The 15,750-nt window shown below is 42.6% G+C and overlaps 1 protein-coding gene across 2 annotated transcripts; it reads right to left on the bottom strand.

Annotated features, from left to right (window-relative positions):
• Nucleotides 1-8,967: 8,967 nt before the first annotated feature.
• zfp36l2 (zinc finger protein 36, C3H type-like 2) lies at nucleotides 8,968-12,702 on the bottom strand. 2 transcript variants are annotated; one of them, XM_041049779.1, is made up of 2 exons: nucleotides 12,372-12,702; nucleotides 8,968-12,137 (listed from the first exon to the last, which is right to left on the bottom strand). In XM_041049779.1, the coding sequence occupies exons 1-2, from the start codon at nucleotides 12,459-12,461 to the stop codon at nucleotides 10,932-10,934; spliced, it is 1,296 nt and encodes a 431-aa protein (XP_040905713.1). In that variant the 5' UTR covers nucleotides 12,462-12,702; the 3' UTR covers nucleotides 8,968-10,931. The 2 variants fall into 2 exon arrangements, with proteins under 2 accessions (XP_040905713.1, XP_040905714.1); XM_041049780.1 differs by having other exon boundaries at nucleotides 8,968-12,134.
• Between the last annotated feature and the right edge of the window lie 3,048 nt (nucleotides 12,703-15,750).

The raw sequence follows: 15,750 nt of genomic DNA, 5'->3' as shown, positions 1-15,750 counted from the left end.
TGCTAAATTCAGTATGCACTGAGGTTCAGCTACTGCGGCCTAAGTTGATGTGGTATGGCTCCTTATGGTGGCTAACATTAGCTAGTACTAATGAAGGACTCTTGTGCTACTGTTTCAGTGCGTGTAAGCATTTTACAGTGACAATGTGCAACTTTGGAAAGAAGAAATGACAAATGGAAAGCTGAATTCATAAGCAATAAAACACATCCTTGCTGGGTTCAGTGCATTCAGAGGTTTTTGTCTGGTCTAGCTAACACAGTGCTTTACAAATAGGAGCAACAAATCACTGTAGTTGCTGTAGTCATAAAGTAGAAGCACAAAGGGTAAGAAAAAGAACAGAATAACAATAAGACTAACATGTATGTACAGTAACTGTGAAGGCCACTGCATATGAGCCACATCATCTTCATACTCCTGTCCTGTATGGAAGCCTTTATTATACTTGTCCAATTGTTTAATCAGGGTTTTCCTTGAATTTGTCCCCTGTCAGGGGATCTATAATGAAGCCGATGAGAAGCTATGAGACAAATTAGATTTGTTTTTAAAGAAAGTAAGTTTTAAAGGATCATAAAAAGTTTGTGTATGTAGCTTTTTACTACAACAAAAGCAAGCAGTCTGTGCACAATGTATATTATATTTATAACCTTCATATAACCTCACATATAACCTTCATAATTAGTTTTTTAATGCAGGGATTTGGGAGGTTTTCTGCCCTGTGGGGAGTGGAAGAGCGTCTTATCTTGTACGGTAAATTTACTGTGGCCTCTGTGGCAGATTAAAGGGCGTCCAAGAATACTCTGACCTCTGAAATAAAGCAGCCGGAGACAGAATTAGAGCCAGGCCAGGTTAGCATGTGTGTGTACCTCATTAACCATACCACAGTGAAACTTCCGCCCACGTGCTCAGCCTGGGCTTCATGAATCTGGAAACATCCTTATACAGAAGTGCTTGCCTAAAAACGGCCCGACCCGACCCTTAATGGTATTTACACCCTCTGTATTATTTACATTTGGAAAGGAGTGAAGAAAACATGTTTTATGAGAATGTTCCATCCGCAAAGACGTGATGTCAGTGCCACAGCCTCATATACAGGGTGGGGCGAGGTAAACAAACACTTCTCGCATCCCTCTCTCCCTCTCTCTCTGTCATTTGCAGGGGTCAGGGAAGGTAGAGTGAAGTGCAACCGCTCTCTCTGCTCGCCCGCCTTTTCTGTTGATTCATGGATTGAGCTCAGAGTCTGGGCCTGAACAAGAGCCAGGGGCCAGTGTTAGTAAACCGTGGAGAGACCAAGGGAAGTACCTCATCCGACACACACAGACAGCTGAGGGTTTACACTGTGTGAGGACTAAGAGAAGCATCTCTTCTGCATTGCTCGCACACACTCACATATACACATGCCACGCGCTGAAGAGCCACAAGCACTGGCGGTAAACACTCAGGCCTCTCACAAGATGCTCTGTAAATATTTACAGCTCGGCAGGCGCTGAAGGTAGAGGAACATGGCGGACCAAGCAGTGCCGGCCAAACGTGACCAGCCTCAGCCAACTCTGTCCACCCCAAACATCTCCACCCTGTCCACCCCCCATCGGTTCTGACCATCGCCGGACTTCAAATCCACTGAGCAAACAACATAACCTTATTCAGCATTTGTGCACTGTGGCTTACTTCGGCCTACCTTGTGGCAGCGGGGGAGGTCAACTCTGCTGAGCGTTGGGCCAGAGGCTGCTTCCTGAAAATAAAGTGAAAATTATGTTTTTAGCTTCTCACAATAAAAAAAAAAGGCAGTGGCACACTGTCAGTGGTCATACACTGCAAAAACAAACTTATAGAAACTACTCAATAAGCAAGAGCTAACAATTTGCAATCAATTAGAGTAAAGAGTAGCTGAACTTAACAGCTGTGGCACACTAAACAAAATTAGGTACAGTCTAACACTTCTCAAGAGTCTTTTTTTTTTTTTTAAGTGAGTACACGGTGCGGTGACACATGATTCAAAACAGACATCAAAGTAAATTGTAAAACATTTTGTAAGTTTATAGAAATAAAACACTGCTTAGTCACAGTCAGTACAGAAGTTACATCTGGTTCAATGGGCATGTTTCTGAGCCGACGCTGAAGATGCAGAACACCAGTTTAGCATAGAAGAATGCCGTCAACTGGATACATGCCTTGGTTCAGTTTCCACACCTGCCCAGGACTTGGTTGCCCTCTATCATGGTTTGGTCCGTGAGGCCCTAGCAAGAAAAAAAAAAGAAAAACAAAAGGCGAATGCATTTTTTTATTTTAATTTAAGCATATTAACAAGATGCTGTTCTGGTATTAAGTGTTCAGTTTTCTTGATCAAGCCATTTATTTCAGCACAAGCGGGATTTTTAGTATTGATCAGAACTTTAACACAAGCAGGTGACAAATTAAAAGCAAGACCTGAAGTCTTGACCCAACTTTCCCATAATGAAACAATTATCAATCCCATTGCTGAAGAACCCATTGCTGTAGATGGAATATTTGTCATGGTGCAACAGAGCACACTGTGTTTTCATAGAATCAAAGAACAAAGAACAGAGCCACCACTACACCATCTGACTACAGGGGTGAACCATTCAGATTTTCATTATCAATGTGTCCCGTCTTTGTCTTTCACATACTTCTGGAATATAATGTAGGTCAAACCAATAAACCATCAATATCAAACATTAACTTATCAGTATTCCCCATCAAATACTGTTAATTATTAATCAGCCAACAAGTAAACAAAATAGAATATAAAGGTCAGCACCTCATGCGATATGTTTTCTACGACTAAAACAGATATTCTGAACTGTTGGTTGCATTAACACGATTTGTGTCTTTTCTGTTATAGGAGGACCATGCTACACTGCAATAAAAAAAAAAAAAAACCTGAACCTTACCATTCGAATCTAAAACCAAACACGATAAACATAATGTGTGTGTTTTAAACCTTCTTATAATAAACATAGAAACAAGAAAAAGCGTACAGTAATAGCCTGACTATTTATCAGCCGTTAGGTATCAGATTGGCTGATTGGTTGAATCACAGTTCTGTGATCTGTATCGATAATAAAACAATGGTATCAGGGTAAGCCTTTGTGTAACCATGTGAAAACCTTGAGCTGATCAATCATTTAATAACACACCTGGCAGTCAGACAACTGCATCCCTTTTTTTTTTATCAACACTCTGGGACTATAAGGAAATGCATTTTGGAGATGAGTACAGTGACCCTGAGAGCTCAACACACCCCAAAATACAAACACACATGCAAATAGACAAAAGACAAGCAAATTACAAAAACATCACTAATTTGACAACACGTGCGCAGCACAAAAAAAAAAATGAGGTAAGGTTGGTACAGTGTGTGAAGTTACTGAGGTCGGGTCTGTGTGTGATCTGTATGTTGTGGACTGGTTTATCCTATACTGTGCAACAGGAGAAAGTGACTGCAAACATATTTTCCACAGCAAACTCATCTGCAGTAAAATAGCACACCCATCATATTTCTCAGTTAAGGTTCTTCAGTCAGTGTTTAATTCAGGTACCTGAGGTTTGTGTCTCTCTTCTACAGACTGGGTACACAAATGTTTCTCACAGGCTCCTCAGCTGTGGAAGAATTAAGAAAGTCAGAAATGAGACATTTTAAAAGTGTTTAAGCATCCAGATTTAGGCAGGACATGAAATAATTGCATTTTGGCCTAAAACACACTGCTGTTGCATACATGGCACATCAGCAATTCACAAATGGAGAGAAGCAGTTAAAGCAATTGCTACAGACACTAGCTGCTCAACCATGTGCCACAGTTCGGGGTTAACTGGCTAAAAGACACACACACAAAAAATAAAGGTACATAAATCTAACTTCCAAAACTAAGTTACTCTGTTTACCACAGCTCAGCAACATCTGAATTTAACGTGATTTTTTTTTTTTTTTTTTTTTAATGAAATGTGAATTTTTGGTTTATTTCAACACTGTGATTTCATGATATTACTGTACACTATACACACGGTACTACACACCACAGCATACTGGAGTGTTTATTCATGGACAAACTGAAACTTACACTGCATATTTGATACCACTTGACAACTTTCCTGCTAATTTACTCTGTGCTCCAACCACCAACACCTGTCTGCTCTCAGCCACCGTCTCTCAAACAAACTGCTGCTAATTCTGAACCCCGCTGTTTGCTGTGAAAGCTAAATTGACTGACTACAAATTAAAAACCTGCCTATAACGAGCTGTAGCGCCGATGGGACAGCTGGCTAGCTCGCTTGTTACCTATGTGAAATTTGGAGCCTGACCGTCAGCCAGAGCTCAGAGAAGGCGACAAACTTCAATTCCCGGTGTAAGACAGAAGCACACCGACTACTAATCTTGTGATACTTCTTACCATTAAATACGTCGACATTTACATTCATGATATGATGCACAGTGACACTTTGAACAGGACTTTCGCCAGCAGGTAGACACCCTCCAGTTCCGCACGTGAAACGTGATTAGACCCTGATCGTTACACCTGTACTCTGACGCATGCGCACTTTGCAGTGCAGGGCGAATTTTTTGGGGTGTATTTCAGGATATTTTTTTTTATGTTGCAGTTAGAATTTACCCATTTTTATATATCTTACTTGCTGACTAATACACTTTAACATATACTTTTTAAAATGTAAATGATTTGAATGGGTTGTATTTACCACACCACAAAATCCTTTTTTTTTTTCTTTTTTTTTACAATGTGTAGGTGAAAGGTAAGGAATCAGTAAAAAAGGGTTATATTTTCAGACTGCACAATGCTCATACTGTCAGTGGAATTTGATACTTCTGATGTATGAACCGAATTTACATCATGTCAAAAAAGAAATTGCATCAAGCGAAGTGAACATCCCATAACAGACAGCTTAAATTTGTTTGTCACCTACAAGCAAAATTGATTTGCAGTCGTGCAGTACCAGTCAAAAATCTGGACATGCTTGATGATGTGTTTTTGACTGATAACTTTTTCATCAAAATGATTACCGGTATATTATGTATAAATAAGATCAATTGAGCTGAGCTGTTGTTGACCAGCTGTGGGCTGTTTCTTTAGCAGCTCATGTTAACTGCTAGGCATGTCCAGATGTTTGAATGGTACTGAACGTTCGATCATGTTTTTAGCATAAAATGATGTAAAGAAGTGCTGCAGTGCTGAAATAACTCTATGTAGGCCAACTCCACATCTTCACACTGACAGATCCTGAGTCTGTGTAATGTGTTATTTGTATTTATGACAAATTCATAGAAGTACATAAATGACCATTGCACAGTGTATTTGTTCCTCCAACCTTGCTCTTCTTCTTTGGGTTTAATAGCAGTTTAGGCCGAATTAGGCACGTTGCCACCACCTACAGCAAACAGTCATTCAGAGTAATGCGTCTGGTTCTCTACAACCTGGCTCCACTCATGCTCATAGGATTAGTTGCTCGACTACAACTGGTTTGTTGTGAATATAAAAAATATTGATTGGTGCAGCTTTAAAGATATTATCGTTTGGTGACCTAACTGATGGCAAGTGGTGTGGAACCACAAGGCGGGAAACAACAAACATGTTTCCTGGTGAGGTAAGATGCATTTACTTCCTTTTTAACTTTTGTGATAATATCATTGAAATGTTTATTTGTGACATGCTAAATGTAGTGCGACAGTAGTCTTTAAAACAGCAAACTGAATCCGTATTGTATGCAATATCATGCAGGCCAACATGTGCTAACATTAACTGCATCAAAGCTCCTGGTCATACCAGACCAAGTAAAGCTATAACAGAAAAACCCTGCACTTAATGAAGTGAGAAAGCTTACGTCAAATTAATTACTGATTCAACTTTTCACGTGCAACAGGAAGAACATGTTATTTATTTGTTAAAAAGGTACATGGCTGTGCTGTTACAGTCCTCTCAGGCCTTCCACTGTATCTGGATCCAGATGACTGAAGGGATGGATCCCATTAGACCGTACCTCTCTGTCTTGTTTCCTTTGGATGTTTTTTTGTTACCATAAGAATGACTAAGACATCATCTGCCTTTACAATACATAAAATAGTAATCAAAGCAGTAAAAACAGTAATCGAAGAAAATTTGCTTCTCAGTCAACCTTGTGTATTTTTTTAATCGAATTTTGAAGTGACAGCTGCACATGTTTGTTTGAGTCTTACAGTTGTGCCAGTTGGGTGGGGTTTCAAGCCAGTTTCACACACAAAGACATGCACATACTACGCATAGTCTCATTGTGAAACCAGAATAGTGTCACATTAAGTTGACAATCACAGATAAGCAGACAGAAGGGGCTCGTGAGGGTTCTTCACTATTATTTATGACACCAGTGAGTCAGGGCCTTGGACGGAAAAGGAGGGAGGGAGGGGGGCTTTAGTTAAAATGAGAAATTGTTTACTTTTGTTTTAATTATAAGAAGCAATTATAGCTCATTAAAGACAGGAAGACTTCTCTAAAAACTCTGTAATCTTCTACTTTTATTACTAAATCAACAAGAAGAAAACCTGCAGGGAGAACCTGATCAAATGAATGGTTACATTCTTATCTGAATCTAAATGTTTTGGGGGTGTTTTTTTTTTTGTTTTTTTGACACAAATATGATTAACAACCTCTGCTCTCCACTTTCTATCTGGCACAGTGCCACCCATCTGGCACCCATGTAGGCTAAAACAAAGTCTAAAAACTATGTTCTGTTACTACTTGACCCCAGGTCTGGGGCTTAGCATGCCAAAACAATACCAGGACGAGCCGAGCTTCCCAGTGCAGCAGTGGAACACAAATAGTAACTTCTAGAAGCCGCCACTACAGAGGAGAGGGGAAACTGAAGGAGGAGGAAAAACAGCAGGACGAAGAAGAGGTGGAAATGGGTGGTGGCCAGGAAGTGGGACTTTTCCTGCCCTAATCACAAGTCAGAGAGTGTTTCCTTTCATTGTAGGAGCTCCAGACCCCATTAACCAGCAAGACCCCTGTGAGCACACACGAACACCACTACATTTACATCCTTAGAAAAACCTTATCTTCTATAGACATAACATATATGAACGCTGATACACTCAATTAAACATTACATGTGGGTTTGTTGTTTGACTCACACACTGAGTCACAGGTCCATGGATCCTACTTGGCAGGGCCTGGTGCATTGTGCAGCCCTTTGGCTCTGCTCTGATAAACACTTCATTATGAAATCCTGAGGACACAGTAAATATTTGCCGGGGGCCTTATCTGCCTGCCTTATCTTGGCGTGAACTCCAGGCACCACATGACTCCTAGGCCCTTTATTTTCTTAATGCCTTTGCTACCACTGATAACTTCACAGAACAGCCTGCAGAAAACAGATTTTCTTTGAAAGGCTCCTGGAAATCGAGGCACCACAACGACAGGGGCTTCATGCACAAATGTAGGCCAGAGCTTTTTATTTGGTCTAGACATGACCAAATGTGACAAGGATGTTTTTTGGGGTTTTTTTGCCCAGCTAGAGGCTGGCGAGTTGAAAAATTCACTACTGTCCCTGTTTTACCTGCTCGAGTGACTGATGGTAGAAACACATTTACAGCTGCAGAGTTAATCAGTTATGAGTGGATGGCTGGAGTTCAGTTCCCAGACTGATACATCCATCTGGTCCTGTCTAACCTCGGTGCACAGTCATATCACTCTGTAAAGCAATGTATAAGATCATTCAGGTGTGATTGAAGCACATTGATTTATCACATCTGTGAGCAATGGCTCCATTTATAAGCCTGTAGAGCAGCTGAGTGTTTATCATTCACTTCTTAACCTCAGTGGTGGAAAGTACATTTAATCAAGTTGACTTTTGAGGCCTTTGTATGTTACTGAAGTATTTCCATTTTCTGCTTCTTTACAAGTTTATTCCATTACATTTCAGAGGGAAATTGTTGTACTTCATCTATGCTGTAGTTCCTTTTTACATACAAACTTAAATAAGTTTATAAAGTTTATAAAGTACACTGTTCAGGATTCAACCCTTACAAAAAAAGCAGTCGAGACACCTTGTCCTCTTTTTTCCAGATATGTATGAGTTGTTACTAGGTCCATCAAAGAGACACTTCACCTCTAAAAGTCCAAAGAAAAATCAGACTACTTCTCCCACCACTGCTTGATCTTCATATAGACTTCAAGTGGCTGTTCTCCAAGGATGTTGAGGATTTGCTGAGTGCCAGTGTACATTAGCTCAGAAAATGGGATCATAATTCATGACTTATTAAAAGATTAAAATCTTATCCTAATGGCGGAGACGCACACAGACCCACAGCCCGAGCCACCAACACAATTCACCCGGCTTCCCTGTGACTGCAGCTCCCTCTGTGCTTTTTCCATTTTAAAATTCCAGACCTCATTCCTCAGATGGAGCAGACATATCCCTCATCGCCCTCTGTTTACAGCAGAACATTACACATTATGTAATATTGCATACATTTTGTCCAGTGCCGTCACTTTCTGTGGTGGTGCTGCTGCTTTCCATGTTCATTATGGGCTTTCAGATCCAGACTTTCCCCATCACACAGAGCATACCCACAGCTGTTCTTCCTTTGTTGAACATAAGACAGGAATTCAGGTTGTGCCTTTCTCTGGAAAATAACTGGTCAGTGCTTTTGCTGTATACCGACGACAAGGGGCCAATATTTGCTACAAATGGCACCCTGAGGGTCCCAGGCCAAGTCGTGTCACAGGGCAACTAAGGCTCTACTGAGGACACACTCCCTCTATCCTGTCTCCAGGCTTTTTTCCACAGGAGGAAGGAGACTGGTCATGCTGAGCCATCTGATGTCTTTATGTGAGCAGCATGAAAACAAGAGCTGTTGTACTCCTGCACATCATCGCTTCATGGTTTGTTTGTTTTTAATCTGTATGTCACACCTGCTGAATCTTCACACTCAAATGTTTCAGAAATCACAGCCTGACAATCTGAAACTTTCAAAATGATTTTTATTGGGAGAACTACAAAAAATGTACAGTACAAAGTTAACAGTCTCTCACTCAATTTGTAGTGAACTGACTCCCCAAAAATAATATTACAACTCTCGTTGTCTTTTTGTCCGTTTTTTTGTTACATTCAAAAAGCTTTACTTCTGATAAAGTAGTCAAAAGTACATAGTGCGCATCCCCCTGTACCTACTATGTACAAACCAAACATGTTCATCCACTTCCCTCTCCAGCAAACTCTCAAGACTCAGACTAGATTTCAATATCAAAAAAAGAAAAACAGAGCAAAAGGCAATCAGAATAAAGAGGAATGGGGATTTAGAGAAAGGTTACGGTTGTTTGTCAGAGTGGTAACAACCTTAAAAAAAAAAAAGTTTCAGAATCCAACACTACATTCAGTTCAACCTGTGTATAAAAAGATGCCATGTAGGAAAAATACTTTATTTGGTTAATTTTAAGGCATGTCAAGATGGTGAACCCCTTAGGCACTACACAATAATACTGGGGCACAAGGGATTGCTACATTCTTTAGCACGTGGCTGGAATCACAGTGTGACCTCGTGCAAACAGAGAGAAAACAAAAATACTTTTTGGTTAATTTATTGACTTGGGTTCTTTGTCACTGACGTCTGATCTAGATCAACAAAAGAAGTAAGGTTTGGACGGTCTGTACAACCACATTGTTTATACATTCTACAGAAACATCTAAATAGGGATCCTCAAAAAAAAAAAAAAAAAAAAAAGCCTTCTACAGCACTGACACGACCTCGGGAGCAAACAGCAATCACGCAAACTTTTTTTTTAATAAACGTAAACAAGGAAACAAAATTAATGAAATAAATATCACATACGTTCTCTTAAATTAAGATTTTTTTTTACTCATTTACAATAAAAATAACCAAGTGAAGTTACAAAAAAAAGGAGAAAAAAAACCAACAAAATATATATATTACTGTGAAAAGAACATACACTCCACTTTATGCAGATTAATAATGGCGATCATAATTTAAACATAAAAGAATATAGATCTATTGCTTCATCATACTTGATAAATACAGTATGGACACAAATTACCAATGTAGCCTATACTTTTTTTCACAAGATAATAAATAAGTTAAATAGTCCATAGCCAGTTATGCACTGCTATGTAAATCACTCAAAAACAGCTAAAAAAATATATATTCAACCATCAGCAGTGATTTCCCCAAACAAACCCAACTCAAGAGAGCTTTTTAACCAAGCAACAAACTAGACTAACCAAACAAACCACTGGGTGGCGCTGGGAGAAGACAGATCTGGAATGGAAGTTGAAGCTTTCAGAGAGGAAAGAAAAAAAACATAACACGCTTTGATAAAGAAAAAAAAATGTTACTTTGAGTCAAGGCATATTCTTGGCAGGATGGGAGGAAATCTGAAACCGCTTACAGTCTCTTCTTCTTGTCAAGTCATGTTACACACACACACACACTCACACACTCAAACATCTAATCCCAGGAAAAGTGTGGCTTGCCTGACAGAGCAAAAAGGGAGAAGGGGCTGCCATGAGCCCTTGGGCAAGGCACTGATGGAATGCCTTCTGTTTGCTATCTAAGTTTTAATACAGCTATATTACATACAGAAAAAAAAACTAAACTAATGCCAGATCAAGGACACTTTAAACTGTATGAAGCTTTATTGATCCCTGTTGGTGAAATTCTCTCTTCTCTTGCCCCCCTCCAGGGAGGTCAGAGCAGGGTCAGCAGACCTGGAGCTAGTCGGGATTCAATGTCTTGCTCAAGGGCACTTCAGCGGGGTGGATGCTGCTGAAATTTAGTGGGGGGGCAATATGTGAGGGGGCTTAAACGGGATCCTCTACTTGAAGGACAGTCACTCACTCACTGACACCCCCTGACATCTAAACCCCCCCTCTGCCTGACCCGTCCATAAATCCGTTTGAAAAACAAAACATGATTAGTCATCTGAAATCGACAGCCTGCTGAAGATTGGCAAACGTCTTCCAGCGTCCAGACTCGGCGACTCGGAGCCGCTGAGGCTCCCGGAAGAGCTGAGGGACCCGCTCGCATAGCTCTCCCGGTCAGAGAGCGAGTCTGGCGGGCTGGGGGGAGGCTCGAACACCGGCGACTCGCTGAGGCGGCGCAGCGCCTGCAAGTGGCTCATGTTGTAGGTCGGAGGGGAGGGGGGGCACACGCTGCTCTGCATGTTCCCGTAGTAGGCACCGGTGGAGTGGTTGTTGGCGTAGCCGCTGGGGGTGTGCACAGCCAGGGGGGCCAGTAAGGCTTTTAAGTCCTGTCCGGGGAAAGAGAAGGCACTGTTGATGCAGGACATGGAGTTAGGGGACAGCACTTCCTCGTAGAAGCTGGAAGCGGAGGTGCAGGAGGAGGCGGTGGTGGGTGGCGGCGGGGTCCGGGACGTGGGGCTGTCGAGCAGGGGAGACTCGAGTCCGTGGTGGGTGGAGAAGCCGGAGAAGCTGAGGCTGTGGTGAAGCTTTGGTCTGTCCCTCTGGGTGTAGCCGAGCTGCTGCGGCGGCAGGACCTCCCTCTGGCCGTAGCCACACAGCTCGCGAGCCGACCTGGGCTCCCCTGTCTGCACGTTAGCGTTGGCGACCGGAGCGGGCCGGCGCTCGTCGGCGTTGTGGATAAAGTGACACCGGGGACCGTAAGGGCAGAAACCGATGGTGTGGAAGGTGCGGCACGGCTCAGTTTTGTACTTAGGGTGGCGGGACAAGCTCCTCAACTCGTGGTAGCCGTGAGCGAACTGACATTTCTCCCCGTACTTGCACGACCCGTTCTCCTCGAAGGGCCGACACAGCTCGGTCTTGTAGCGGGTGGAGTTAATCTGTGAGCCGGGCTTCTGCTGCAGCACGCCCCGGTCTCCGTTCTCGCTGTAAGCTCGGTCGCGGAACTTGTTCTCCTTGTTCATGAGAGCCGTGGCGCTGCTGTTGCTGGTCGGTGTGTTCTCCTTCAGACTGCTGTAGGAGCCCATCGTGTATTTATTGCCGTTGTTCATCGCTTCCACGTTGCTGGTGGAGTTTCTGCGGTAAAATCCCGGCGTGAAGGAGCCGCCGGAGCCCGGAGTCGTGACCGGAGCCCCCACCGCCTTCTTGTCCAGCATGCTGTTTATGTGGAGGGCGTTCATGTTCATGCTTTTATCTTGCTGCTGGAAGAAAAGACACGAGTTAGCAATGCACTTCTACCAAATCTGTTTTTGCCATTTTGCCCACATGGCATGTTTAAGACAGCTCTCCCTGCTTGCTACATTACAACTTGTTGCAGCTGAACACATGCTAACTCCACTCAAGTTGAAGCTTGCTAATCCAGCTACACTTCAAGAGTTTCAGTCTGGATGCAAAACCAAAATCTCCACGTTCTTGTCAGTTTCTTTATGGTTTACCTTGTAAAGCATGTCCATCTCGTAGAAAGGAGACAAGACGGTCGCAGACATCTCTTTTCCCCAAGTTTGCTGTCGCACTCCCTCTTTCATGGAGGACCGACCAGGATCCTTGAATGCGACTAGCGTTAGTTTGTGCCACGACTGGTTTTGGTTGTGGAAAAAAAAAACTTTTGAAAAGTTGCTGTAAAAGTTTATGTGCACTTTAAGTCCGTAGAAGAAGGAAAGGAAAAAAAAGAGGGGATAAGTTAGTACTGTTGAGTTGTAGGTTGTTTTTTGTTTTTATTTCCTCCCCTCGAGAAGCGCTGAGCCAGAGTGCTTCACTGTGCGCCCTCGCGTCTCAGCGGCCATTTAAAGCCAGGCGATGGCCCAGGGAGGGGCGAACCGAGGTCGGTGACTTTTTTTTCGAGGAAACGCCTCCTGCCCTCCTCTCCGAAAAAAAACTTCCATTCACCGGTTGGCCGCCTATTCTTTAACACCACGCCTTGAAATCCAACCCCAGTACCCCCACCACACACACCCCTATCCTCCACACACCCCACAAAAAGTTTTTCTTTTTTTTTTTTTCTTTTAATCACACAACCAATTTTGTGGAAGTTGGTTTTGCTTTTGGGGTTGTCTCTCGCTGAGAAAGAATGTAGAGACATCAAGAGAAGTCTACTATGCATGCGACCTGTTCTCCAGCCAATTAGGCATGCACATTCACACCTGGGTCCTCCTCTGAAGCTGTGTGTGTGTGTGTGTATGGGGGGTGCCTTGCTCACAAACTCCTTGACTGAATTTAAATAAAAGGGAAATGGTTCCTGAAAACCCCCTCAACCATCGAACAAAGCCCAGGAGTTTGAACTTTGGCGGGGTGGGGGGGGGGCACCTCCTCTCGCCTGTGGACCACCGCACTTAGAAGCTGACACATGCATTTGTAATGGAAGGAAACTGCCTTTCCCTCCCTCTGCCTCTCTCTCCCTGTGGACGGTGAGACCACAAGTATGAGCGGAGAGGAGTCCAGGCAGAGTGCAGCACAATTTTTAGAATCCACCGGTTGCATAATCAGCTTCCACAGTGCAGCAGCAGCAGCAGCAGCCTATTCCAGTCTACTACACAGGGAAAAGCAGACAGTTAATGCCCACTGTGCTCACATGACCCACTTTTGTATTATCCCAAAACTAAACTTCAAAATGTTGCCTTCACCTTAAGATTAGAAATCTGTCGCTCTTCAGCCACAACACGTTGAGTCATTATAAACACAAAGTGGATCTGCTTTGGTTCAGTCTCTTCAAAGCACTCTCGGTTTCTCTCTAACTCCTCTTCCCCACAGTGTCAGAGCCCAGACTGCAGGAATGTGGCTTTCCTCCGGTACAGCAGCGCAACACTGCCCCCACGAGAGCAACATGAGGACCGAGTGTGAAAAACAAAGACTGGGGCGCCATCTGCTGAGCAGAGCTGGAGCAAGATTTAAAGGTACATTCAGGACAAACTGTCTGTGGTAATGTCATGCATTGTTTAATTTCTGTTCTCTCTCTCTCTCCACACAGACAGATCGCAGTGTCAGATAAAGAAGAGGGTTCTTGTGTAGGGATGTTTTGGTTATTTCTGCAAAACCTGCTTCCTCTTTTCTTTCTCTTAACAAAGCCACCCGCTCACCACGGCCCCTTATTCATAAAGTCAAAGAGTGCAGTGCGGTTGCAATGAGCTGCCCCTGTCTCAGCATGATGTAACCCTCCCAGGATGGCAAAATGTTCACATGAAAATGTCAAACTACTCCACTCTGCTCTTGGACTTATGTCAAGTTTTAAAAACCACAGTGGAAAGATTGCAGAGCTGGCAGCAGAGAACGGGACTCTATATCAGGGCTCCGAAAGCCTCATATTTTGGTCCGGAGGGTGTAAAAACTTTGTGCAACACATATCACCAGAAATTGCAGGTTTCTGCGACACTGGTAACCATTAAATCTTTTCCATATAGGATCATAATTGAAAGAGTGGTTTTAAAAATGATTTTTCTTTCTGTGACATGATTCAATATTCTCTTAAATGCTGAATGGTTTGGTTGGAGAAGGAAGTAGGGAGGTTTAAAAAAAAAAAAAAAAAAAGGGAAAATAGCAACAGGCGAAAAACAAGTGACATAAGAGCTTGGAATCTACTACTACCAACCCTAAAATTAGGCTGAGGGCTGCCCCAGGACTATTTGCGCTTTGCAAGTTGTGATAAATAGTTTAATGTGAAGGACAGACACAGTGAGGCTCCTGAGAAATCCCTTGAACATGTCCTCGTCCACAGAAACCGCTCTCCCATCACACGGCTCTGTTTTTATTGGGGGATGTCGAGCTGTTCCAAAACATTACGTCAGTTTTACTGTAACAGGGAACATGGCTACCAGGCAGAGAGAAGGGTCCAGCTGTATGAGCGGGCAGCATGAATCCACACACACATTTTTATACACATACACACACACACACAGAGGACAGTAGTCCATTGTGCCGTCCTCCTAATTACATAACCAGGAAAACTAGAGGGAAGCATAAAAACACAGTCCAATGGGAAGAATCCTGCAGTAAATTAAATATCACAGGAAAATAACACCTCGTATAAACATACAGTAGAAGTCAGAGCGTATACTGAAATACAACTTTGGTGACGTGTCAGCGCAAACACTTGCTTTCACAATCCCATGCCTCTGTCATAAAGCTCGGCTCGCTGCACAATCACACCATTGAAGTTGGTGCTTGAAGCTTTAGGCGCTGAGTTGTTTTGTTCCAAACCTTAAATCCCTGGTAGACATGGAGAAAGCCGAACAGTCTGTTTACTCAATGCTGACACTGTTGAAGTTTGTCGTGTGACACATTCCCACTGATAAGAGAACAGTGCATCAAGTGTTGTTGGGCACAAGCTCGGGCTGAATTATTGTTATGGCTTCACAAGTGCCAGACATGCCCCTTATGTATTCACACAATATTAATATTATCACTGTCTGTTTCTTCTCTTTCATGACTCTTTACAGAATTTATTAACATTAAAACAAGAGAGACATTCAACTGTGTCTTTGCTTTTAGGAAAAATACAACATTTCAATCAAAGATGAAGGAATTTGAGACTTAATATTTATTTAAAAAGACATTAAGGAATAGTGATCACATAAAACTGAAAACACATCTGGTAAACAGAGGGGGCAGCGTTTGTAGGACAGCGTATGAGACAAGTACAGAGTAAAAAAAAAAAACAACCTGTTGTCTCCTTCATTTCCCTGATTTGATAATAAAAAGCCTTGTCAGTCTGTGGTCTTACGTTGATGACTGAGGTTGTTCATTTTTGTGAACACTTCCCCTTTTTTGAAATATTAGGAATTCTGACTTTAAGGACACCCCCCCCCCCCCCAAAAAAAAATT

Source organism: Toxotes jaculatrix, chromosome 11 (assembly GCF_017976425.1).
Source record: "Toxotes jaculatrix isolate fToxJac2 chromosome 11, fToxJac2.pri, whole genome shotgun sequence".
NCBI classification, from domain to species: domain Eukaryota; kingdom Metazoa; phylum Chordata; class Actinopteri; family Toxotidae; genus Toxotes; species Toxotes jaculatrix.
The sequence above is the reverse complement of the archived record's forward strand: the minus strand, read 5'-3'. Positions and strand labels throughout refer to the sequence as shown.

What these genes read in the sequence shown, in the direction of transcription:
- zfp36l2 (XM_041049779.1), bottom strand. Translation starts at nt 12,461, where the DNA reads ATGAAAGAGGGAGTGCGACAGCAAACTTGGGGAAAAGAGATGTCTGCG. An exon ending in AGATGGACATGCTTTACAAG is followed by an intron (nt 12,138 to 12,371) that starts GTAAACCATAAA and finishes CTTTTCTTCCAG; the next exon opens with CAGCAAGATAAAAGCATGAA.